This window comes from Ambystoma mexicanum, chromosome 4p (genome assembly GCF_040938575.1).
Source record: "Ambystoma mexicanum isolate Mex_15411 chromosome 4p, UKY_AmexF1_1, whole genome shotgun sequence".
Classification (NCBI taxonomy): Eukaryota; Metazoa; Chordata; class Amphibia; order Caudata; family Ambystomatidae; genus Ambystoma; species Ambystoma mexicanum.
The window spans coordinates 213,993,476-214,021,392 of NC_090927.1; the positions used below are offsets into that span (position 1 = coordinate 213,993,476).

Below are 27,917 nucleotides of genomic sequence, written 5' to 3' on the forward strand. Positions count from 1 at the left end.
CAAGTTCGTGGTAACAATTTTATTGGAGGAGCCGTGTGCGGATTCCACAGTGCCTGTAAATAAAGAATTCGATTCCATTATCTACAGTAGTAAACGTATTTCAAGGAAAGGGTATTTGCATCGGACTGAGCGCTCGATTCAACGTTCTGCAATAATTATTAAAGAGGAACATTTTCATTAAAAGATGTCCGCCATCTGTGCTATAGGAGGAGCTCTTGAAAGCGTGTCCCTTTTCTGTTTCTGCGAGAGGCTGCAGATTCTACAGTAAGTGAATGGTACACGATAGTAGGCTGGCGTTTGAAAGAGAAGACGGACGTAGGTAGTCTTGGCGACACCTCCCAATACCAATAGGGTGTATTATTGTGGACCTCAAAGCGGCCACTAGTATACCGGTTTGCCATTTCAGGTGCACGATGGAGTTCGCGGAGTTAATCAAGACTCCGCGGGTGGATAATGTGCAGCTCCACCGTCCATTCCATCCACCCGTTGAGGGGACCCTCTGCCTGACAGGCCACCACCTTATCCTGTCATCCCGGCAGGACAAAGCCGAGGAGCTTTGGCTACTGCACGCAAACATCGACTCCATAGAGAAGAGGTGAGGGAGCGGTGAACCCGGAAATAGCCTTTGTATGCCCTGCTGGGTTTAAAAAGTGCTCTTGTGTACCGTGCCGGAATTGCATATTTATAGCCCCATAATATACATTAGCTGCGCTTTGCTAGTGGCATCGGTGCACCCAGCAAAGATGTGTTAATGTATGTATACCATACATGCCATACCTCCCTATTTATATTTGATAGGCTACTGTTTTTTTAAAACACAAATATTGCGTTTTGTGTACTTTTTCCTAAAATATCCCCCATCCCAAAGCAAGTAAACAGGAATATTTTACGCTCTCCATTTACAAATTAAAAACCCTTCTGTGCAATGTAAAATGTTGGCAACAATTATATATGCATATTTATTCGTACATGGTTTACAATAAACCTTTACAAACAATGACCTATTTAATCATTTCTAAGACATCTCAATTAAAATCTATCATTTTATAATACATTTCACTACATTTCCAATTAAGCATAAAACATACCTACTTCTTTATATAAAATATGATGTAGGCTTTTGTTATAAAAATTACCGAGCTTTAAAAATCGCACTACTTAAACACTGCACTACTGCTAGCTTTGGTGCCACAGAGTTCCCATTCAACATATTACTCCACACGTTCTCGGTGTCAACATATGCTTGATTGTAAACATGTTAAAAAGAATATGCAACCCACCATCGTAGTAACACAGGACATATTTATATAAAGTCGTATACATTTTCTTTCATCTAGAGGTTTTTGCAAAATCTACAAAACACCATTGCTGGAAGAAAGTGGTTCCTAATACTAATCTAATTAGCCTAAAACGCATTCAATTATTTCTGAAGGAACGATCTGGCAACATCCTGATCCGTGCCTTTTTATGTCCAATACTTACATAGGGAATTTACCAGCATTTCTCTTGTGGAGAATCCAATCTCTCCGTCGTATAGTTTCATTCACTTTATCAGGATTATAGAATAACATCCATTTCTTTTTTTTCATAACAACATTGTATTGGCATTTTCAAAGAGCGTTACATTGAACATAACAGCAGTAATGGTGCAGCATTCGATAATATGTTAGGGCAGCAGCGTCTATCGGAGAAACCGGTATGATGGGACTCTTAGTGCTGGAAGAAGTATTATTGTCCGTGGTCCATCTCGTCCTCGGATGCCAAGTGGGATATACAGATTGTGGCGTGATGGGACGCTGTGGGGTAGGGTTGTGGTTCAGTACAGCGGGCTACCTTGGAGCCATCTGGTCAGCGGGGGCCTCCTGGTGAGGGCCGGGAATTTGGCAGCATAGTTCATAAACGGGTCCCATATGTTCAGGGTTCTGTTTAGGAAGCCTGTACGGATCGCCGTGATTTTTTTGGCCACCGCTGTGTCCCAACATTTCACCCACCAGAGAGCCACTGAAGGGCCTTCTTTGTTTTTCCATACCCGGGCCATTACTGTTTTTGCTGCTAGAAGTAGATGCGTACATAGCTTGGGGATGTGGCCTGAGATTGGGAGTGCGCCCCCACCTGTGTCGCCCAGGAGAATGATTCCAGGATCCCATGGGATGGAGAGGCCCGATATTTCCTTGATATGATTGATTACCTCTCTCCAGTACAGTTCAGCTTTCGGGCATGACCATAACATGTGAAATATTGATCCGGGGATTGGGCATCCTCGCCAGCAAGTTCCGGGTATGGATCGATTGGCCTTGTTAATTTGCGCCGGAGTTGCGTAGTACCTGTAGCAAATTTTATAGCCCCCTTCTCGGTCTGTAATGCATTGCGAGCTTTTATGTAGTCTGGCCCAGATTTTGCCCCATTCCTCGACTGCAATTTCCTTTCCCAGATCTTTTTCCCACTCAAGCATGTACCTTTCTTTTTTTGAGGGGTCTGCTCTGTCGAGAAGTCGATAAAGAGTCGAGATCCTGCCTTTACTAATAGGAGTTGTTAAAGAGAGCTCCAGAGCTGTTAATTCTCTGGAGCACTTTTCCCTGATTGCTCTGTGGGACAGCCAATGGCGGATTTGGGCATAGTGGAATCTTTCCCGTTCCCCCACCCCGAATTTTACTTTGCACCTTTCAAATGTGATGGGCATACCTGCCTCTAGAAAGTCGCAGGTTATCCGTAGACCTCCCTCTACCCAGGGTTGGAAGCTGTGTGTTAAAAGGCCTGGGGTGAATTCAGGGTTATTCCAGATGGGAGTTAGGGGGCCCATGGGACTACGGATGCCCCATTTACGGGCCGCTTCTTTCCAGCAGTGAACTGTTGTTGTTGTTGCCAGTAGGGGTCCGCTGCTTGCCTGTGGTTTTATTGTTGGTAGGTGTGGGAGAACTGAGGGTGACACCGGACACCAAGCTTCTTCGAGTTGTGTCCATTTCGGTCCGTCTGCCTCTTGAACCCATGTGAAGGCGTGAGATAGCTGTGCGGCTAGAGTGTACCTTGCTAGATCTGGTACTCCCAGACCTCCCTGTGGTATGCCCCTCAACATTATTTGTTTGGCTATGCGAGGTCTTTTTCCCCCCCCCCATACGAATTTTTGGATTTGTTTTTGTAAGGCTGCCAGGGCCGGACCCGGAATGCGTACAGGGAGTGCTGTGCAATAGTACAGCCACCTGGGGATTAGGTTCATTTTGACAGCAGTGATCCTACCAAACCAAGATATTTCCTGGGGCTTCCATCTTTTGAGATCATTTTGGAGATCTCTGATAAGTTGCGGGAAGTTGCTCGAATATAGGCATGATGGGTCTTTGGGGATGTGTACCCCGAGATAATCGATTGGGCCTGTGGACCATGGGATAGGCATTAGGGGGCTGAGAGTGTCTTTTTCCTGTTCAGAGAGATTAACCGCCAAGGCTGTGGATTTGGATAGGTTTACCGAGAACCCAGACAGGACCCCGAATTCTGAGATCTCCTCCCACAGAGCTTTCAAGGATTTTGTCAGGTTGGTTGTTGTTATCAAGACATCATCCGCATATAGCACTACTTTATATTCATGACCCCCCACCGTTTTCCCCTTTATGCTGGGGTTTTGCCTGATTCTTGCGGCAAAGGGCTCTATAGACAGAGCAAAGATTAAAGGTGAGAGTGGGCATCCCTGCCTAGTGCCCCTAGTTATGTGGATTTTGCTAGACCTGGCCCCATTGACTCGCACCTGTGTGGTGGGGGATTGGTAGTTGGCCATTATGATGAAGTGATGAAGTTTGGGCCGAAACCTAGGTGTTCCAGAACTGCTCGGATGTACCCCCAGTCCACCAGGTCAAAGGCTTTGTGTGCGTCTAGCGAAATAGCGGCCATTCCTATTTTTAGTTTGTGGGCACTTTCAATGATGTTTATCGTCCTTCTGATGTTGTCGTATGTTCCCCTCCCAGGGATGAACCCCGTTTGGTCTTGATCAATTAGAGTGGGTAGGATTGGACCCAGCCTACTGGCCAGTACTTTGGCAAAGATCTTCCCGTCCTTGTTTAATAGTGAGATAGGTCGATAGGAGGCAGCTAGTTCGGGGTCTTTTCCAGGTTTGTGTAACAGTACAGTGAGTGATTCTGCCATTGATCCGGTTACTGATTTTGAGTCAATGAAGGAGTTAAATAGGGCTGTCATCTGGGGAGCTAGGATTCTAGCGAACTTTTTATAGAAGTTTGCAGATAGGCCATCAGGGCCCGCCGCGGCGGGCTTGAGAGATTTGATTGTGTCTATGATTTCTTAGGTGGAGATGGGTAGTTCTAGGGATTCGAGCTGAGGTGTGTCTCGGAGGGGGAATGTGCTCAAGTATTCTGGTAAATTGTCCAGTGCCGTGGGGTTCCCAGACTTGACTGATTTGTGGTGGTTCGTCAGTTCTTCAATCTTTTCTGCCACCGAGAAGTACATTTTTCCATCTTCCCCTCTTAGTTTCAGAATGTTGTTCCGACTCCGGAGTTTTTTCAATTTTTGCACCAGCACTTTATTCGCCTTGTTCCCTTTGCTGTAATAAAATTGCTTCGTGAATGCTAAGGCTTTCGCCGTGCGATCGGCGCAATGCATTTCTAGTGCTGTTCTGGCTTTCCTCAGAACTCTCTCCGTTTTTCGGGAGCTGCGTGACTTCAGTTCACCCTCCAAATGTTTTACTTTTTCCTCCAGTTTAGCTGCTATGATGTTCGAGGCCCTTCTCTGTTCTGTTCCGGCACTAATCAGTGTGCCTCTGACAACTGCTTTCATGGCATCCCAAATGATGTTGATGGGCGAGTTCTCCGTTGTATTTTCTTTGTAGTAGTTGAGGAGCGTTTCTTCCGTTTCCAGTCGAATGCATTCATCTAATAGCAGTGCATCGTTGAGTTTCCAGTGCCTTTGGATAGGGCGTTTTCTGCCTGAGATGGCTAGTTTAGCTGATACTGGAGCGTGGTCCGAGATCACGCAGGTGTGAATTTCTGCATTGTTGAGGCAGGGGAACAGGACTCCAGACATTAGTATGAGGTCAATTCTTGAAAAGCCTTTATGCACACAGGAGTAGTGCGTGTAGTCTCTTGCAGTGCCATTGAATAGCCTCCAAACATCTACGGATTCGGTTTCTCTGAGCAGTTTGGCTATTGCTAGCGCTTGTGCGAAGTCAGTATTTGTGGGGGGTAAAGTTTTATCCAATTGGGGATTTGGCATGCTGTTGAAGTCACCACTCATGATTAGGTGGCCCTCACAGAAGGATGTGATGGTTGGAATTAAGTTTGTGATGAAGTTGGCTTGGGACGTGTTGGGGCCGTAAATTGAGACTATGGTGATGGGAAGTTCTTCAAATGGGCCCTTTAATAGTAGGAAGCGGCCTTCAGGATCTCTTTTTTTTTTTATGGTGATTTGCGACAGTGGGACCCTTTCACTTAGTAGAATTGCCACTCCTCCTTTTTTTCTGTCCAGAAGAGGCGAAATATGGCCTGTTTTTATACCTGTTGAATCTTATCCGGCTTTTCGTCTTCCTGCAGTAGGTGAGTTTCTTGAAGAAGGATGTCTCCTGATAATTGTCCCAGTCTGTGTTCAACTGAATTGCACTTTCTTGGCGAGTTCAGACCTTGTACGTTCCATGAGAGCATTACTATCTCGCTAGTGTCGCCCATTGCTATATGCTGCTGCATTAGATGTGTTTTGATCCATGACCTCACCACGGGGCCGATAAACTGCTGGAGGAGATTGGTTGCTGCATTGTTCAAGGGAAAGTTTAGTTGCTGTTATGTCAAGTTGCTGTGATAAGTGTATAGCCGGACCCCGCGGGGTGCGGTGCGCCCATCCTTGGGCATAATGCCCTGATGGTCTATGTCCCCCCCCCCCTACCCTCCCCCCTCCTGATTGAACTGGTAGTAGAACCATTGTCCTGCTGCCACTGGGGAACTGGTGGCATCAAAATCAAAGCGCAAAGCGTTGGCCAACTGGGCCGCTGAACTGAAGAACGTTGGAGCTCGAACATTGCTCCTGCACTGGTGGTGTGCTTGTAAGCGAGTGTTTCAGAGGGCTTCATTGATTCATGAACCTCAGGTCATTGTAAGCGAGAAGATACTCCTTTTCAGTGAGCAGGATACTTGCGAAGGGTGCTAGCCTGAACCCAGAGTTCCAGGACTCCACTGAGATTATGTTAGTATGGTCACCCCGGGTTGTTGATTTTTTTTTAAGGGGACCCCGCAGCCTGCGTTTGCTGCAGGCTTTTGACCAGTCGCCTGCGGAGGATTTACCCCCCGGGGGGCGGGCCGGTTCCTCTGATTCCGACTCCCCATCCGACCTTCTGAGGCCCATGAATTTATCTGCTTCCTTTTGGAGTGTGAATTTGCTTCATGGTACCTTCCCACTTGAATTTCACTGAGGTTGGGAATCCCCATTGGTATGGGATCTTTTTTTCCCGCAGCCATTCCGTCAGTGGGCGCATGATTTTTCGCTTCTAGAGGGTAGAGGCAGCTAAGTCCTGGTAGAGTGAAATCGTTGATCCCTGAAAGATGATCTGATGCATTTGCCTCGCCTCACGCATGATTTCCTCCTTCATACGAAAAAAGTGGATTCTAGCTAGGACGTCCGGGGGGAACGTAGATTCTCGCCTCGGGGATGTTCTGGGCACCCAATCAAGCTCCAGGGGTGTGGTGTCCGGGAATGTGATAATGAATCTGGGCAGGTCAGAGACATAGCCTTTCAATTCTGTATCTGGGATTGTGGATGGGATCCCTCGTAACCGAATGTTATTCCTCCGAGAGCAGTTTTCCGCGTCCTCCTGTTTCGCTTCCAGAAGGTTGCATCTTGCCTCCAGAGCTGTGATTCTGTCTCTGTCCTGTTCGTCTTCAAATCTTTGGTCACAGACCTCCGATTCAAGCTCGGCTGTTCGGCGTTCTACTTCTCCCACCCTATTATCCAAAAAGGTGATTTTCTTCGTGACCTCTTCTGTGATTTTTTTGAATTTCCTTGGTCAGGGCCGAAAGTAGGTCTTGTAGGTCGGCCTTGGTGACCGCTTGGGATGGGCAGTGGGTTGGTACCGAAGCCGTAGACATGGGGTTGCTAGGTGTGACTTCCGGCGGGTCCCCCTTTCTGGATCTTTCAGATGCAGTGTTAGACAATAGGGAAACAATATCCGCTTGTTTAGATGTCTTTTTGATTTTTGACATTTTGGTGTTGTTGGGTCACAACACCAGAGGTAAGGCTATCTACGTGAGGTTTTTGGTATTCAGCCACAGGGAGAGAGTTCAGGTATCTACTTTGGGTGTTTCGCACTCCAGGAACGTTCCGGGGAGCTTTGTTATTGATGAGGGGTTGGGGTTGAACTGCAATGGATTATCAGTGGTCCTTTGCTGAATATGGCGAGCTTCAAAGGATTGACTGATTGATCCTAGTGGTGTAGATAGGTGTGGTAGAGTGCCGAGGCGGGGATCTTTGAGGGAGTACCCAGGGCCCAGGTGGGTCACTCAGCCCGCAGCGTTCCGTGGTGCTGTGATATGAGAGCCCACTAGCGGTAAGGAGAACGGTCGTGACAGATGGAGATTCCCCCGATCCACCCCTCCTCACCTTAGTGTTTGATCTGTTGTGCTCCGCCCCAGATGAATAGGCCCGGTATGCTGCTCCGGATACGATGTGGATCAAGGGAGAGTGGGCTGCTGGTGGGTCGCTGCGGTCGAGTCTGCTGGGGTCGTAGGGCTGGGTGGAATTCGTCTGCAGCAAACCGGAGATGTCGCGATGTGGCGGGTTCCTCTGCTCGCGGCTGGTATCCGGATGGAAGGCTGGGACACCTACAGTGGTGCGATCGCCGGAGAAGAGAAACTCGCAGCTCCCCCTCCAGGGTGAGCGGACCCAGCTCAGCCCGGGAAGCGGAGCCCGACCCAGTCCCCGTGCAACGCGGGGAGAAGGAGGTGCGCCGTCAGCGGGCGTCCGAAATGGATACAGGAGAGGCCTCTGACAGAGGCGGCGTCACTCTCCGCCGTCGCTTCACCCGCGCCGCTCCGGGTCCCGGAGCCGCTCACCGCAGGTGGGTTTGGATGCAGTCGTATGTTGTGACTCATTATGACGCTGTGTGCCTTTTTTTTTTTTTTATTTATTTATTTTTTTTTTTAAAGGTTTGAGCTTGTACATCTTTTTGGAAGAACGTTCTTAGCAACAGAGTTCTTTGCTGTTGTTCTCATCTGCGTGTGAGATTAAAACTTAACTTCACAAGATCGACCTGGGTTTTTTTTCCCTAGCCGGTTGTATTCTCTCTGCTGTGAGGGACTTGCCTTCAAGGCCTCCCCCACCACCCCCCCCCGCCACACCCCAACAAGTTTTTATTTACGTTTTTAACAATACCAACATGAGGGATGACCCTGCCCCCCTGTTTCGGGAACTGTCCTTGTTGTGACTTCTTCCCTCGATGGGGTCGTGCTATGGTGTTGACGGTCTCCACTGAATGTTCCTTTGCGATTGCTTCCTGTTGTAAGTCTTTCAAGGCTCATCTTCCTCCGGGGGGACTGTGATCCCCAGAAGGATCATGGACCTAGGGCATCACGCACGCCGTACACCCTCTCTTGGGTATCGCAGTAAAGCCGACCAGTCTGTGCTGAATCTGCTATGTTCACCTTGTATCGAGTAGGTGAGCCATTCCATGGCTACAAAGGACCAGATTTTTGCTACCCACTCGTGGTCCTGATGGGGGTTCCTTGCCTTCCACTTGAGGGCCAGAACGAGCGCTGCCGCCATCATCATCATCATGACATGAATTTTGCGGTTTGGCTTCGATGAGATGTCCTCCAGCACCCAATTGAGTCTTATCATTGCTAGCCCCCTGTTCTCGCCTGCCTTGACCCCTAGGACTTGCTCAATTGCTTCCTAAATGCCTCTCGAGTAGGTGTTTAATTTTGGGCATTCCCACCATATGTGACTCCAAGTACCCACCCCTCCACACTACCTCCAGCATAATCGGAAGGTCCCCGGATATATTCTATGTAGCCTGGCCGGTGTTAGGTGCCACTGGCAAATACATTTCAGCCACATCTCTCTAATTTGCAGCGATCTAGATGGTTTTGGGATCTGTTCCCACAGTTTTGCCCAATCCGAAACCTCTATTGTGCCTCCAGTGGCCTTTTCCCATTTCTTCATATATGCTCTTGTCACTTGTCAGGGGTTTTGAGGGGGGGGGGGCATCAAAGGCATGTGTTTTCTCTCCCGGGGTGAATAGCGGGTTGTCAAACAGTGGTGTAAGGGGGAAAGGTAGGTAGTAATGTGTGACTGTTTTACCGCATAGTCCCATGTATCTCCCACCACAGTTAGAATTGCGCTACTGTGCATTTGTACTGGTCTGTCTGCTTCGGGCATCTATAGGACCCCCCCCTCCAAGCCACAGCCCTATCCATTGGTCTCCAGATTTTCCCCCGGTCATCCCTTTGCCAGTCTCTGATGACCCTTGTTTGCACGGCGGTATATTAGGCCCTGAAGTCTGGTTCTCCCATTCCCCCTCAGTAAATTGGGGTTTTCGTTCATTTGGCCGCTGCTATTGTTTTTTTTATTTTTATTCCATACAAATTGTTTTGTATGTTTGTTTAGGGCTCTAAAGAAAGCCGAAGGAATGCGGATCGGGAGGGCTGTGAAGTAGTAGAGTAGTTGTGGGAGTACTACCTCTTTAAGATGTTTATGCGACTCATCCATGTTATCGTCAGCGGGCCCCAGTCGACCATCTTTTAAGTTTCCCCAGTATGGGGGGTAGTTTGCTTGGTATAGTTTGCCCACCGTTTTGGACAGCTTTACCCCTAGGTGTGTTATGGAGTTCTCTACCAATCTATACTGGAAGTTCTATCTGAGATTTTGTTCCGCGCTAGCCGCAAGAGTGAGGCTGAGGATTTCTTAGTTGCCTCATGTTGACCTTTAATCCAGCCACTGCTCTGAACTGAAGGAGTTCTGTGTCCCCAGCAGTCAGGGAGGACTCTGGTTGGGGCACTATAGTGAGCATATCGTCTGCGAAAGTGGCCAATTTGTGGGTGCTCCCCCCGAAAAGTATCCCCGCAATGTCCTTGTTTTCTCTTATCACTTTTAGAAAGTGTTCTAGGTGAAGGGCGTAAAGTATGGTGGACAGGGGGCATCCCTGCTTCGTGCCTCTCCTGACCGCTACTGGGTCAGAGATTAGCCTGTTAATGGAGAGCTGAAGCAGTGGTTGTTGGTAGTTGGCCATTACTCGGTCTAAAAACTTTAGCCCGGAACCCATCTTGCTCATGGTCGCAAAGAGGAATCCCCACGCCACCTGATTGAAGGCTTTTTCTGCGTCTACTGTGACGAGGAGAGCAGGGATTCCTCTCTTCTGGGTCTTCTCAATTAGATGGGCGATTCGCCTAACTTTATCTCCTGTCTGCCTGCCTCTTGTGAAGCACGATTGGTCGGCTTGTACTATTTTAGGGACGATCTGTTCTAATCTGGGGGCCAGAATCTTTGTGTGAAATTTTCCGTCCACGTTTGTTAAGGCGATTGGGCGATATGAGCCTCAGTCGGTAGGGTCCTTACCTTTTTTGGGTATTAGGATCCCCTTTGCCTCTTCCATTTGATTTTGGTAGAGCTCTAGAGACTCTAACATGGTTAAATAAATTCGCAAGATGTGGTATTAAGAACTCTTTATAGGTTTTATAATATTCGCTACAAAGCCGTCTGGCCCTGGGGATTTATTCATGGGTAGGGAGTTTATTGCTGCCCTGACCTAGTCTCTTGTGATCTCCCCTTCTAAGGCTTCCCTCTCTTTCTTTGATATTTGGTGCATCTCTTTTTTGTGTAGGTAGGCCTGTTGCTGTGACGGTGATCAATTATTTGAGCTGTATAGCTTGGAGTAAAACTTATAAACTGTCTTTCGATCTCCTTGTTGTTAGTGGTAGTTTTCCCTCCCTCTGCTTTAATTTTTAGGATTGTTTTGTTTGTTTCCTCCTTCCTGAACAATCTTGCCAGAAGGCAGTCCACCTTATTGGCTTGTATATAGTATTTTTGCCTAAGGTGCAACAAATTGCGTTCCGCCGCCCTCATCTGCATGAGGTCTTACTGGCCTTGAATAGTCCTATAGTCCCTTTTAATGGCTGGGGTCAGCGCTCGGCCCATTTTTGCCATTATATCCTTTAGCTTTATCTTCTAGTTGAGGTTCTTACAGCCTCAGCTCCGTATCCCTTCTCGCTTTTATGGCTATGATTCTCCCTCTGAGTGTTGCCTTGAGGGCGTCCCACCATGTCTGCGGGGTGGTGTCCTCGACCTTATTATGCTCAACAAAAAACTCCTGCTTCATTTTCAAAATCCTGGACTAATCTTACTTCTTTAAATAGCAGGGTCGGGTATCGCCACCTCCACAGACCTGGCATGCTTCTGCTTCTTTGTAAGGAGAGGGTTATTGGTGCGTGGTCTGAAAGTATTCTTGCTCCCACCGTAATATCGATCGCTCTCCTGAGCAGGGCTCTGGAGATCATGTGTAGTCGATCCTTGAGTGTGAGTGATGAGCGTGTGTAAAAAGGTGTAGTCGTCCCTGTCCCCCTCCATCTCCCTCCATGAGTCGACTAGCGCCAGGTCCTGAGGTTTTCGCTTCCCAAACGGGCTGTGGCTGTGCTTGCTGGGGCAATCTACTCCTGTCCTTTGTAGGATCCCAGGCCATGTTAAAGTCCCCCGTTAGAATGATGTGGGATTTCGCAAACCTCTCCAGACAAGTGAGGGCTTTTTGGATGAAGTCAGCTTGGCCCGTATCGGGCGTGTACAGCGTTGCCACCGTACAGGACTCTTCCCCTCCCCTGCAGTGCAACTGCCAGATATCTTCCCCTGGCTGTCGGTTTCCTTTCTCTTAATGTCTAGGTCGAGCCCATCTTTCAATGCTAGCAGGACTCGTCCTCCCCCCCTCCCCCCCTTCTTGTCGGGTTGGGTAACCTGAATGATTCTCTTGTATCTCCAGAATTTTATTGTGTGTGTGTCCCGGGTGTAAATGTGGGTTTCTTGCAGTGTGACTGTGTGGTTGTTCCCTTCTAATATATCTTTCCACCTTCTTCCTTTTGATAGGTGAGTTTAACCCTTTGACGTCTAGGCTTAAGACTTTCAGTTTTTCGATCCTAGCCATTCGTACTCCCTCGGGTGTATGCTGATTGCTCACTACCTCTTGCTGTCACACAGGTGTCCCTTTGGTATCTCCCATCCCTCCCCCCTGGACGGTGTGGCTCCTCTTTGCTGGCTGTTTTCCCCGGACCCTCTGTTCCCTTCCTCCCTACCCCCCTTTCTTCTGGGTGGGATCAACTGGCTCGTAGCCCCCCTCGAATTGTGGTCTAGAGAATTGAACCAGGAATGCCCCATGTGGGATTTCCCAATCCCCTTCCTCTTCGCTTGGACGCTAACAACTCATCTAATTAACATTTAAGCACTGCACTTAACTTGGCCTGTGCCCTCGCCAGGGGAGTAGCCTTGGTGATTTCGGTACTCCGACATCTTTCAACTCGCGCCCCCGCCAGGGCTTCCCTTGCTGGCGGTTTCTTGGATGCTAGATGGATTCTTTGAGGTGAGCAGGTATCCCGCCTTCTTTGATCTCTTCGATCTCACCGTGGACCATTACCATGCTTTACGGGCACTAGGTTGGCTGTTGGGGGGGCCTGCTGGTGGTCTTCAATTCACAGGAGGGTTGTTCCCTCCTCGCATGTTGTGACTTTGTGCTGCTTCGCCTGTTAGTTGAAACTGAGATTGAAGGGATGTGTCCATCTATACCTGATTTGTTGTGATCTCAGAAATGCTAGAACCGAGCCCATCAGCCTCCTTTTAATGAGGGTTAATTGCGCTAGATCTTGGTACAAAAATATCTCCACCCCATTACAGGTGATATGATTTAGCTTTTCTTGCTTTGGCTAGGATCTGATCTTTGACGGCCGGCAGGACGTCTCTGGGTCTCACCCGCGGTTCCAGGCGGTGCAGCCCCACCCTGTGGATCCTGTCAAATTGTATCTCCGCACCTGCTTCTGAGTCCCATCAGGTCACCGAAGATGCTATTGAGAACCTGGGAGAGGTCCTGGTCTCGCATCTCCCCTGGAAGGCATTTGACCCGTATGTTGGCCTTCCTGGATCTGTTCTCCAGATCCTCTGCCTGCAGTTCAAGATTGTGGATGGCCACTGCCAGCGTTTCCAGAAGGGCGTCTGCTTTCCTTGCGTCTTCTGAGAGTTCCTGTATGGCGCGCTCGTTAGTGTCCACTCTTTCCTCTATTTTGTTGATATCCATTCTTATTTCCTGTATTCCCTCTGCCAGATATTCCCTCAGTGTGTCCATTTGTGTCTGGCTCGACGCAGTGATTTTCTTCCATTTACTCCCCCTGGAAGTTCTTAAGTGAGGCGTGTGTTACCGGTCTATCCTGATCTTCCTGCGTGGGCTCTGTATCTTGGTCCATGGTCCAGTCGCTTGGGGTGTGACCCCCATGCCAGCTCTTATTTTTATTATTTTTTTTTCCCATATTCTTTCTAGGGGTCCTTGTTTTTCAGTGCTGCAGGGGGTCTCTTTGATCCTGTTTCTTGACATTGTGCTGCGGGATTGACAGGTCTCAGTCTGTCTTGGCCCGTTCTTCGGTTGTATCCCAGGGCCTGTTATCAGTCTGTGTGGCCTGCTGGACCTGGTACAGGTGTGCCTGGTGTGTGGGAGGTCCCCACTCCTTGCTTCCTCTTCCTTGTACCCACTGGAAGTTCCGTTGTGGATTTCTATCACACTTTACTTTGGGGTGGGTTCTCTGGGGTCTCCTCTGGTTTGCCCTGGGATGTGAGCTTGCATTGCCCCTCCCGTACCGGTTTTTCTTGCTGGGCATGATGTGCTGGCCCCCTTTCCTTTGTGATGCCTCTTACGGCCGTACTTTTCAGATATTCTCCCTTACGTTTTGAGGGGTTGACTCACTGGGTTCTCCTGGTCGTTCCGTGTCTTTACTTTGCGCCCTTGGGCCAGGCCTGGTGTTGCTGGATTAGGTTGACTAGTGATATTTATTACTTTATCCCGGGTCTTTGGGGACTTGGCGTGTCCCCTCTTCAAGGCCTTTTAAGAGGGATTCACCAATATCTGCCATATACAAATCAAAAAGTCAGGACCAGAATGAACCAGTGTCGGAGACCATTCCTTGTAGCAATTGGTTTGGACATTGCTCCCTCCTTGTTAAGCCTAACTTGCACCGTATGAGTATGTTTCCGGATTTTTAATAGGCCCATCGGTAGGCCCCATTTATTTAGTTTTGCCCAGAGCAAGCTGTGGTCAGCCCGATCAAAAGCCATAGATAAATCGATTGACACAGCGTAAATAGGACTTGCCTGGCTTCCGAAGGCTAGTTTTTGTATCCACAAAGCATATAGCCCACACAGTCTGTTCCCACCTGCCTTCTAAATCCAGTTTGGGATTTGTCCAAGATGCCCTTCTCCAAAATCCATTCCTCTTATTTTCTCTAGGATCAAGGCTGCACATATTTTGGAGTCTTCATTTATCAGGGTCATGGGCCTATAATTACGAGGGGACGTTTTATCACCCTTTTTATAGATGGGTATGGCAAAAGCGGTCTTCCATAAAATTAACATCGTATTGGCCAAAAACCACCGGAGTGTGTTTGAAGATTTTATTTGCGAGATGAGTAGGTTCCCCTGCACGACAGCAGCTTGCTTTAACAATGATTCTCTCAATATATTCAACTGAGAATTCAAGGTCCCGTTTATCAATGTGACCCCCAATGTAAAATCTGTGATTTGCAATTCTTCTACCACCATTTTGAATGCTAGTGTGCCAAATGCTATACCACATGTGTCCACCACCTCTGAAAATGTGACCCCCAATGTAAAATCTGGATTGTGCATCTCCCCTAACACCCAGAGCTCAACCCCCCCCTCCACCAATCCCTCTCTCATCATGAACCCCCTCTCAGGCACTACTGAACCCCACATGAAATGCGCCATGATTAATGCTAGGTCCATCAATGCCCACGCCCTAGACATACACAACCTCCTAACCTCCCACAACCTAGATCTACTCATGATCTCAGAAACATGGCTACATGAGGCCTCCGGCCCGGCTCTATCCCTCGCCCTACCCCCTGGCTATTCCATAACTAGACAAGACCGCCTCTCCAAAGGTGGAGGTGTAGCAATTATTGCCAGAGACTCGCTCTCTATCAGAAAGATAGAGAAATCCTTGACCAACAACAACAGCGACTACCTCCAAGTTAAAATAACCCTCTCTCCCCATTGCACCATTACTGTACACACCATTTACCACCCTCCAGGCCCAACAGGAGACTTCCAAGCCTCTCTCATCCACCTCCTCTCTGACAACCTCAAAAAACAGTCCAGAGCCATTTTCCTCGGGGACGTCAATCTAGGGCTCCGGGATAGTAAGGACGTAGCAGCCAAATCCCTTGACTCTGCCCTCAATTCTCTAGGCTACAAGAACACCATCCTTAGCCCTACTCACACTCAGGGCAGAACGCTTGACTGGATAGGACAGCATAACTGCCCACTCATCATTACAGGTAACAATCCCACCCCGTGGTCTGACCACCACATCATCACCTTTAGCATCCTCACCACTAGCTCCCCTGCTGCCCCCTTGCCTCAACCGCTCCCACCTTGCCTCGTCAGAAGCTCCCGCCAGCTCACTAAGGAAAGGCTACTGCCCTTCCTCCAAGGCCCAGCCTTCAGACCAACTTTTTCATCAGACCCAGAAACACTCGCAACAACCTATGATACCGCCATCAAAGCAGCTATCAACTCCATTGCCCCTCTCAAACCACGCAAATCCAAACCCACTACCCATTCCAACTCTTGGTCCACCACTGAGCTCCTCACACTCCGCAACGAGAAAAAAGCTGCACTCACACAGTGGCAAACGTCCCACTCTGAAAAAGACAAGATGATCTTTAAAGCCCTATCCACCAAATATAAAAAGGCAATCACCCAAGCAAAGGCCAAATCCTTTGAATCCAGAATCTCGGAAGCCCAATCTAGCACAAAAGAAATCTTCGCCATTTTCAGAGAGCTCGAGACACCCACTCCCGCCCCCCAGAATTTCACCAAAGACAAAGACTGGTGTGACAAAATACAAACGGCCATGCAAACCAAATTAAGCCTCCTCAAAAGCAAAATACTAGCCACTAAACAAGCCATAACCAGTAGGCATATCCCTATCCCATCACCCGCCCCGGATCCCCCCCTACCCTTCTCCTTCAAACCCATCCAAGAAAAAGACGACATCAACATTATGAGGAACATCAAGCCCTCTAACTGCAAAGGTGATGCATGCCCAGCCTCCATTATCAAAGACTGCACGGAAGCGCTAGCGCCCTTCCTAACAGCCTTTGTTAATGCCTCCTTTACCACAGGGAAAGTCCCCGCCTCCCTCAAGGAAGCTTGGGTCCGCCCTCTCTTGAAAAAACCAACTCTCGATCCCACCTCCCCCAACAACTACAGACCTATCACCACTGTCCCATTCCTCCTCAAAATATTGGACAAAGCAGCCTACCTGCAGGTCCAGCACTTCATTGAAGAGAACAAACTCCTTGGACTCCGCCAATCTGGCTTCCGCCCTAGACACGGGACCGAAACCGCCCTACTTGACTTGAAAAACCAAATGGACGATGCTAGAGACATGGGTAAACCAGCACTTCTCCTACTCCTTGACCTATCCGCGGCATTCGACCTCGTGGATCATGGCGTCCTATGCCACCACCTTTCCTCCACTGCCAAATTCTCCCCAGAGGCCACAGCTTGGATCACCTCCTTCCTACAAGACAGAACCATGCAAGTATTCTCTGACCTAGCCGCCGCATCACCAACTATTATACTTTGTGGTGTACCCCAAGGCTCCTGTCTCTCCCCCACCCTGTACAACATCTTCACACAACCCCTCTTCCTCATCCTCGACGCTATGGGCATCTCATACACCAACTACGCCGACGACACCCAGATCCTCCTCACTCTCACAGGTAACTATGACACCGACGCCCTGACCCTCAACAACCTCTACAACACCATCCAAGCCTGGATGGCTGACAACAGACTGTGCCTCAACTCTGACAAGACAGAACTCCTCCTGGTAGGTTCCCCTGACACGTTAAAAAACCTAGATGTCCAATTCAGCCACTTCACCATTGACTCCATTAAAATCCTGGTCTCTGATTCTGTCAAAACTCTGGGAGTCTACCTGGACTCCAGCCTATCCATGGATAGACAAGTCAACGCAATAGCATCCGCAGCTGCATATCATGCTAAACTTATCAATGCAATCAGGCCCTTTCTATCCAAAGAGAACTGCACCAACATAGCCAGAGCCATCACCGGCTCCAGGCTAGACTACTGCAATGTACTCTTTCTAGGAACCTCCAACAAAAACTTAGAGAGACTACAAGTAATACAGAACAATGCTCTCCGGGAAGCCCAAGGCATTGCTAAAAGAGAACACATCACTGAAGCTAGAAAACTAGCCCACTGGCTCCCAATAAAGGAAAGGATCGTATTCAAAGCCCTGACACTGACCCACAAGTGCATTCACTTCACTGCTCCTGCTTACCTTTCTCAAAGGATCCACCCTGTCTCCACCACCAGGCCAACCAGATCCCCGTACACCAACATGCTCTCTGTGCCACTAGTAAAAAGAGTAAAAGCGGGTGGATCCAGCTTCCCCTACCTCGCGCCCACCCACTGGAATGCCCTACCTCCCACTATCTGTGGCGAGGACTCCCTCACCGCCTTCCGCAAAACACTGAAAACTACCCTCTTCACATAAGGACCGACACATCAGCACGAATACCTATCATTTATGTTTGCAATATACGATCAAATGCAATATTTGTAACAATAGTATGATTTCTTGTACTATTCATAATCTGTCAACAATCGCTATCCTATGTACCATGTAACTAAGTTATTGCAAGTAACAGCGCCTCAATGCCCCTGGGCTGCTTTGCGCGCTATATAAATTTAAATAAATAAAATAAATAAATATCAGTAGCTGATACTTCCCATCCAACATCCTCACCCTCATGTTTACCATAGAGCTGCCAAAAATACTTTGCCACATCCTTTTGATATGGTTTGTGATTGCACCCACACCTGATTTAACTCCACTGCCTTCACCAAGGACCAAGAATGTTCCTTCTTTCTTTCATTCGTTTTAGCCAACATGGTTTCACCATCTTGTTGGTATAACTGATGCATATTGGATAGCAAGCAGTTCTTGTTTTTCTTTCTTGATAGCCAAACTCTTATCCTCCTCCTTTTTATATTGGAGTCCTTTACCCCACGTATCCCCTTCCGACTTGGCCCTGGACATAGGAATCAAACCTAGAAGTATGAGAGGCCCCCGAACCTCTGGAAGCACAAATTTGTGTAAAGAGGCAATGGGAGAATGTATAGCCCCAGCTGAATATTCTCTCATCTTGGTCTCGTAGGGACATTGTGTGAAACGATGCGTCATAATTAGGTTAAATCCACTAATATTTGTATCGTGCCATTTTAGGCGGTTGAGACCAGTATTTATTTCCAGGGTACTCGTGCCCCTCCTGAGTTTTGACTCCATATTTCTCCTAAATACTGCTGCCAGTATACTGTGGCCCCTTGTGTCATTGACAGTGTTCTTCAAAGTGAGTATCTTTTACAGTTCTGACCAATTTCGAACCATGCCACAGCATCTCCCAAATACCATGCACCTGCTGTCAGCCTGCCACTGAATTGTGGGGGCATTCTGAGTCAATACTGTTGTCAAGTTCTAAAGGGTGGGTGGGTGCGGGACAAGCAAATGACTTTGTCACCACCATCAAACCCTTAAATTCACTTGTCACCCCATTGCTCCTTATTGACTTTGTTCCCCATTAAAAAGTTAATGCAGTCCTAAATGTTGACTAAATGGGTACCGACAAAGGCAATATATTTGAATTTTATATAGCAGCATTGTCTATGTTTGGCATAGTCATCACATCACCATTGGCCAGCTATTGCTATTGCTGTTGCTGTTATATGAACAGTTATACCATTTGGCATGGTATGCTCCAGTTCTTGCTTATATGATGTAATATATGGCATTTATAACGCGCCTATACACAAGTGTTTCAAAGCGCGAAAAGTGTAGGTGTTGCTTGCAGGTGTTTCTGTCATGAGGTATTGCCATTCTATCGCCCTGTACTTATTTAATTTGTTATGCAATGCAGCTCTATAGCCAGGTACTACCATGTTTTACCCAGTATACTCACACTATGGGCTGGCTTTGCCATCCTCTTTCCAGGTGCCACATCATATGCTTGTTTTCATATTTATGCACATTCACAAAATATCCCAACTCTTGCTAGCGAGTTTCGGATGGTGAGATGCTGCTCAATCTGATCCTAATTTATATATTTTCACTTTATTTTGGTTGTTTTTTCCACTTCATGGCGTGTTTTGTGCCTCCCTCTTCCTGCTCCTTCCCCCGGACGCCTTCCAGCCTGCCCCCGTCCCATGATTGGTCATGGTGCCCTGTGTTTTTAAACACTGTGTACGTTTATCTCCCTGCCGCAGACTGGGTGTTGCTTTCCAGCTGCGGCCCACAACTGCGCAAGTTGTGAGAGTTCAGATGGTGAGCCCCAACCTTGATTTATTTATTTAAACTTTATTTTGGTTGCTTTTGCAGCGTGTTTTGTGCTTCCCTCCACCCACATCCCTCTTCTTACTCCATTCCCCCTTCCCCCAGCCCGCCCTGCAACGGGCCTCTTACCCACTTAAGTCAAGAGTCTAAGGCAGCCCCACAGTAAAGGGCAGCTCCAGTCTGTGTTTGCCTGGGAAGCCTGCAGCCGTCAACCAGAAGCAGCAGACAAAGTAATCATGGTCTGGGTGGGGTGGGGAATACAGCAATTACTGTACACTGTTAACTACCCTGCCACTATAACATTGCACACCCTGTTAGTCACCTAAATCCTCAAACTACTGCTGTGCGCCGACTAGAGGAGGCTCGCTTTCTTCCGCAGCATCTCAAATTAAGCCAGCCATCTGTTATCTTGCTGCTGTGTTTTAAATGTAAGCGTTTTCTCCCATTAGCCAGGTACTTCATATCTGACTGCTTTTACCTACTACCTTTGTCTCAGATTTGAGCGTTTCCTACTTGCTGCAGTGTCCCTTACACAACCATGACTGCCAATTTCAACCCGAGCTGGACACCATTACAACCAAGACTACCCTCCTTACAATTCTGGTTCATCAACACCACTCGGAGTCGCACTCCCACACACATCCACTCACCACACACAAACGAGATGAACTCTCTAGCAGTCCAAGAGGCACCCCATCCACTCCACCTCCGTTACCCTATCACCCTCATTCATGAACCCTCCTTACATGCTGCATAACCTTTTCATCTCCAACCCTTCCAATCGTACACTATGCTCCTACACTCGGACAGCCCCATTCCACCCCCTCTCACCACACAACCTCCAACTCTCAGACACCAGTGGAGCTGTCTGGTGCACCCGTAATAACTCCTCCCCTCCCCCCATGCCCATCGCTTACACCCGGTCAGTAGACCCACACCCACCTCCACCCTCAGCTACATTCTGTGTAGCGTCCAACTCTCAGACCAGAGGAGCCCTCTGTTGCTCCAAACATAACTGCCACACCACCACCACAACATCTGTGCCGCTTTTCAGAAACTCTCCCTCCACTTCAGTCCCCCTGCTTCCATCCTTCTTCTTTGTAGCCAAAACTCAAAGGACCTTGTGCATCACCCCTCGTCAAACATTCATATGAGGGGAACTTGAATCCACACCAGAAACCTACACTCACCTCCTCCACCCCTTGAACTCTTACCCTCTCTCCCATGCATTTCTGATCCTTCCCTCCCCCTTCACATTTCCAAGAAATCCTGGGGATGCTGTGACAGCCATTACTCACTCGCACCACTCCCAACCTCTTCCCCATCTAGCGTATCATCCACCTCACTGCCCCGTCCACACCCTCGCCTACAAACTTGCCCCTTCCTCTTATCTTTCCCACCCTCCGACATCCAACACCAGATGACACCCGGCCACCCCTTCCCCTCAATAGGATATGGGACGTCTTGCCCTCTCCAGAACCATTTTTTTAACCCTGTTCCTCTAAGACTGCCCCATCCTCTCTCACGCACTTCTAGCACCCAAACACACTAAACTCGGAGGCAGAGACTGCCCCTTGCCCTCTACTATACATGCCCTCGCCACCACTGCATCAGTCTACCCTCCTCACGGTTCCTAGCCCCTCTGTCACAACCACTCTGTTACCCGAGCCCCCACTTCCCTCTTTGAACATGACCGTTCCCCTCACTGCCTCTATGCCCCACCCCTAGGCACGAATCACAAACGGCACCAAGTCTGATGCCACCCACTGCACCGGCTCCACTTGCCACCACTCCTCCAACCACACCATTCCTCTTGTGAAGGCTTGCCACCACTTGTTCTCTCTTTCCGATCCACCTACAACACTCTCTCTCTGCTCCCACCAACACATCGTCTCCAACCAACCAACTTCATCCTTCCAGTCACTCCCGACTGACCCAGTCCGAGACACCACGCCGTCCTCCCCGCTGACCTACACCTGTCCACTGGCCGCTCTGACCAACCAAGTCTTTCCATTCCCGGACATCCGGGTAAACAATGCCATGGCCACTTCGATCAAGTTTCAATACCCACTTCATGGCCAAAGACGCAGCATCTTTGACCTCCTTACTTCTGACAATCCTGATCTAATTTTCATCACTGAAACATGGTTCTCAGACGATTTCAAACCAATTGCAAACCAAGCATTCCCTCCCGATCACTCACTTCGCCTCCTCTGGAGGATCTCTTGTGGGGGATGAGTAGCCATCCTCCATAAACCACACTCATTGAAACTCAGCCCTGCAGAGCTAACCGCAAATCCCTTCTAGTCAAACTTTCACTGCTGCCCACTCTCTCGCACAGCTTCTTACTCCTCTACAGGCCACCAGGATACGACGGGCATTTCGCCAACAGCCTTTGCGACTCACTAGCAACCAGAGTAGTTAACCGCCCAGCACTCGCCCTACTCGGGACTTCAATATCTGGTTTGACATGCCCAACAACTCCATGACTCAACCTCTGGTTGACAGTCTAGAGGCACTAAACCTCACCCGGCACATCACAGGACTCGCCCACACTGCCGCCCACGCCCTTGATGCCATTTTCAGCTCCTCCGACCTCGTGTCGGCTTTCATTCCAAAAACCCTTATCTGACAGACCACTCGGGTATACCTTTCTCTCTCCGCACACCACCCCAGCCTCCAAAGGCCTCCTCTGACCCTCCATCTGATTTAAAATGCTGGAACAAGGTTGAGGTAATACCTGACCTGGCAGAAGCCCTGTTACGCACCCTGTCTTCACTGCAGGGCACGGATAGACCTGTACCCATTGAGTCCTTTACCTCCTGGCTAAACGACTTGTTCCTCTCACCCCCTCCTGCTCTGCTCCTGCCCACAAAGCACCAGCGCCCCACCCCCAAGTGGTTCACCCACCGCCTGAAGGTGTTCAAAACCCACAATCGCTCCCACAAGCACAAATGGCGAGCCTCCAGAACCACTCCTAGTAAGTCGGTGTTCGCCCACCATCACCAAAACCACAAAACGGAGATCCAAAAGGCCAAAAAAGCCTATTACAATAAAAGAATCCTGAGCTGCCACAGCAGCAGGAAAGAGCTCCACTGGACCATCGCTGCATTCCTAAACCCCTCTTGCACCTCTCCCCTGACCACCTCCACTCAAAAGCTCTGGAACTCCCTCTGAACACTTCCACAATCCAGACCTCGGCAGGACAGCACCCTTAATGACAAACTTTGCAATCTCACCCCCGACCAACACCTGCTCTTCAAGAATCCGCCATCCTCCCCTCCAAAACCCTTTCATTCTTCTGTTTCAACCCTATCTCGAGCGAGAGATTCTTCAAACTACTATTCAGCAACCGACCCTCTGACTCTAACCTTTGTACTGCCTCTCTCCTCAAAGAAATCTTCTCCACTTGTGCAGGCAAGGTCCATACTTAGTCTCCCTCGCCTCTGGCATCTTCCCAGAACCCTTCAAAATCACACATGTCAAACCCCTTCGACCCTCTCCAAACAACCAATTATAGGCCCATCTCCAACACCCGATTCTTGGTAAAGCTCATAGAGCTCTCTGCATACTCTCAGCTCAACTGTTTGGTGGCATCCAAAAACCTCCTAGACCCCGCTCAATCAGGCTACCATCCGCTCCATGGAACAGGAGGCACACTGATCTCTATCTGGGAAGACCTCAAAGTCTCTGCAGACTCTTAAGGATGCGCAGCAATTGTTCTTCTTGACCTCTCAGCAGCGATTTACACCATTAACCACAAGATCCTTCTTGAAAGGCTGCACTCTCTAGGAATCCGAGATTCAGCACTCAACTGGATCACCTCATTCCTCAACAACAGACAGCAAATCGCTCCCCTCCGCCTGTTCCTCTCCACCGCACGCCCTGTGAACACTAGAGTACCCCAAGGCACCTGCCTTTCACCTCTTCTCTTCGATCACTACATGACCCTACTGCCAGGGATCATCTGCTTTCACAACCTTACCTGCTATAACTATGCCGATGACACACACATCATCCTGAGAATTCCCAATTCGACCTCCATTCCCTGCCCTGACTTAGCCGCATATCTAACAGACATTGACCACTGGATGACTAGTAACCATCTCCTTCTGATCCCAGGGAAAACTGAGCTCATGGTGTGTGGCAATACAACTGTATTCCCCCAACAATCTCCTTGGCCACCCTCTCACGTCATTTCCCCCCTCCGCCACCGTCAAAAACATTGGCTGCATAAGGCACTCGGATCTAACCCTGTCTCACCACATGAACAATATATCCAAATCCTGTCACTGCCACCTTTTTTAGCCTTCTGAAGCGCATCTTCCCTTAACTCACCTACCCTAATAGACTGGCCACAAATATGTCCATTGTCATGTCCAGGCTTGACTATGCAAACTCCCTCTACCTAGGTGCACCAGCCTACCAGTTAAACTCCAAAGAGTCCAAAACGTTGTTTCCAGACTGTCTCTTCGACTGGGATAAAGGGATTACATCTCACCTGCTCTATGTACCCTACACTGGCTCGCAAGTGGACGAAGGGCCACCTTTAAAATACTGTGCATTACTCACTGAATGGTTCCTGCCGCAAATACCTTCAAGGAAAGATTATGCATTACCTCCCAAACCGCACCCCAAGGTCAAACACAGCCTTCTTCCTAGTGGTTCCCGTCTCCAATTTAACCAGGATTGGAGGGTCTGCCTACTCAACCCTGGCGCCAACATTGTGGAACTCCATGCCTCCGCACATGTGAGACAGCCAAGACTACATGGCTTTCCGGAAAGCACTACAAACCTGGCTCTTTCCCTAAATCGGGTTTAGTCGGGGCTGGTTGTGTGGGGGAGGGTGTGTGAGGAGAGTGCAAGAAAACACACTCCACCCCTCTTCCTGTTACGTACTATGGACTATCAAGCTTATCTGCCTCTATTTGAGGTTGTTTGGCTGGGTCGTCACAGTGCCTTTAGTGGGTTGTGAAATCTAGGTCGTCTCCCAACAGAATGTGCAGCCTAAATGTTGGGCCTAAATAATGATTGGTGTGAACTAAAGCAAGAACTCCTGACTCAAACATTGCACCATGTGACCCTGCACAGACCTACTTTGTGTCACTCGGCAGGTTCTCAGATGGCCCTGTTTGCATTCAGTCTGCATATTGTAGATATTTCTCTGGGGTTTGTAAGTAAATCACTCAGTCTATGTAAAACCGTTAAATCCAAGTAAATTACCATCGTCCTGTAAATAACTCATCTATGAAAACGGTGAGGGGTACAAATAGCATCTTATGTGATTTGCCTAAAATCGAAGAGAATTTTGGGAATATAAGAATGAGAGAAGTCTGGATTTTAAATGTGTTTCTGATATTGTTCTCTGCTCGTTTCATTTGCCACAATACGCACCCCCAATAGCAAAATGTCTGCAACCCGCACGCAAAATATGCTCATTTTGCACAGTGTCACCTGTGGTTTTGGGCTGTTCTGCTTGACAAGGAGCTTCTAACTCATTATGTCCCCTTGTCTTTCCACGAATCTTCTATACAGCTGTATTAACCTAGAGCGTAACACAGTGCAAGGTTTATAGCAGGAATTCACATTCTGTGCTTTGGCATCATGGTGTTGGATGGAACAATATCAGTGGGAGTGGGCATCAGAATGAGCAGTGGTCTGGTGCCCAGGCATCCGCTGCACCATTCGTTGACCTCCTCTTGCTCACAGACCACCATGAGAACAGGAGGAAGAGTGAGCTCTTTGACAGGGAAGCCAGATGCATAAAATACATTGGTGCTTGGCTGATACTTAGACCATACCAAGTAGAAAGTCTGCTTCCAAGCCCCCCCATCTCTTTTTACTTGTATCAAAGTGTTGGCATATAGCTGCTTGCTCTTACACATACTGAACGGTCAGTATGTGCTTTTCACCCTTTCCTTAAACAATTGGTGCTAGGGATTCACCCTCCAGAAATTAGTGAACTATTTTCAGTCTTTGTCAACAATAACTGATTGTCTTTTGTATTAACACGACTTGGTCACCTGCTTCATCAGTTACTGAATGGTATTGTACTTTTGCTAGATGCCATATCCCTACTGAAACCATAACATATCCTAGTAGCTTTCTCTTTCCCTGAAGGCTACTACCTCTCCAACCATGGAAGGCAACATGAAGATTACATTGTCAGCCTTGTGCCTGTCTTTCCTGTATCGAGGCCTAGATGATTGGCATTATTTAAAAATGCCTTTTGAGCTTGATGTGTCTTAACAAACCCAGTTTGATTGGTTGGCATTGTCAGAAGGTCCCCAAGGTCCTGTGGTTGCAGGCCCTTCGGTTGAACAGTATATTGGCCTAATCTCAGCAGCGTGGTGTGGGCGAGAGACTTGACCAGGGCAGGATTGTATTTAAAAAACGGTTGGTATCGAAATTTGCTGAGATGCGATGAAATTCATCACTTGGCTTCCCAATTTGGCTATCCATTGGAAATAATTTGGCTTGACCTTTTAAATCGGGCCATTGATGTTTAAATGTTGCTTTGGAAAGTTTATACCTTGGTTTGGCTGTTGATCACAATTAAATTGTTTCGGGTTACATGAGATCAGATCAGACACACCCAGGTGAACGACTTGATAGTGGTGTTATGGCAAGAGTGCCCCTTGTCTGTCCTTTTTTTAAATGTTTTTTTTTTTTTTCTCTCGCCTCCTTTTTCTCCTTTCGCCCCTTCTTGCCCATTTATTTTCAAGGCAACACTTCCTGCCCCATTGACTGTTTTTGCAACTTGGTACAAGAAGAGATTGAGTCCCATATTAACGCCTGATCTGCAATGTGTTTGTCTTCAGTGCAATGCTCTAGTCCATATAATGTCATTTTTAACGTTGGCTTTAGTCTTTCTTGCAAATCGAGGAACAGAAAATGGACTTGTTGCTTATGTTCCTTATGAGGTCATTGTATATTTCCAAGTAGAAAACCGCTTTCTATTATGTAACTCCTTCACTTTAATTGTGCATCTTTATATTGAATGCACAAAGATTGTATCTGACTGTTATGCTGACTTTCAAATATCGATTAGCGGCACACTTCTTAGGTTCCATTCATTAAAGGCGTTTTTAGTAGAATTGAAATTTATGGCAATTATTCATGTGCTCCTTTTCACGAGGCCAGCTGGTCCCATACAAATATTAACACGTTTTGGCAATATGTACATAGGAGCACTTCTGCAAGACCTTTAAAGCACAATGGGTCATATGTAATGGACAGAAACATATATTTTTTTGTATCTCGCATGGAAGTTGGATTTTACCTCACTTTGTACTAATACCTCATATATAAAAGGTTGTTTCAGCTTACTGGGTGATGTCGGATAGCCAGTAGCTGCTTTAAGCACCCAGTCGTCAAATCCCTTTTGATTGCTGCTGTTTGGTAATTTATTAAATGGAAAATTGATGCTGCGACAAACCTTGCCTGTGGCCTGGTTAGCATATTGACTATTGTGCCTGTTATGATTGAATTGTTCATTACGGTTTTCTTTATACGTTTTTTACATTTATTAGTTTGTAGATTCTTTTATTCATTTATAATCAAACTGATCATAAAATAACTAGAATATCAAGTCACTAATACTTAAACAGAATTGCTTACTTGTTTTAAAGTTTAATATAGATATATAAATGTATAATGATTGCATAAGCATCCAATCCTACAAATACTAAATCGCCTCAAAACGACTTTTGTTTTGTGTGTGTGGAATCCTACACTTTTGATTACCACTAATTTACCACATTTGAGAAACGTGCATCCCTATTTCGATAACCGAATACCGTCCCACTCAACCCAAATGTTTTTCTTCCCTGATTATGGTCGATCTATTTAGGGGTGTCACAGTATTCGTTTTATGACGGTACGATAACCTTCTTGCCAAATGACGGTATATCATGGTTATCGCGGTATAGCAGGTGGAGTTAACTGATCTTAACAAATATTTTCTAAAAGGTCATAAATTGACAGATGTATCATCACAAACAAAACCAGGCACCCAGGGCCAGAATTGGGCTTTTCAACATACTTTCCACTGAAATGGCTTGCTTCCACCAAACACAAACACACGTGTGGAGTGGAGGGGGTGGGGGTGGAGGCCTGCTGCAACTGCCAAAGCAAACTGAATAGCTTTTCTTAAGTGGTCATTCAGGCTTTTTGCTTCCCCACTGGTGAAGATGAACATGTTGCCATCTTGATAACCTGCATGCCACAGATCAATGGAGGCTGATGGTAGTGTATTTTCTTTCTTTCTTTCTTTCTTTCTTTCTTTCTTTCTTTCTTTCTTTCTTTCTTTCTTTCT

At 47.7% G+C, this 27,917-nt stretch overlaps 1 protein-coding gene across 1 annotated transcript in view; it reads left to right on the forward strand.

Moving 5' to 3' along the window:
• The first annotated feature begins 284 nt into the window (after positions 1-284).
• MTMR9 (myotubularin related protein 9) overlaps positions 285-27,917 on the forward strand; it is a 632,238-nt gene continuing 604,605 nt past the window's right edge. The window contains exon 1 of the mRNA XM_069605728.1: positions 285-595. Coding sequence (XP_069461829.1) covers positions 414-595 — 182 coding nt within the window. The 5' untranslated portion in view covers positions 285-413. The remainder of the gene's footprint in view (positions 596-27,917) is intronic.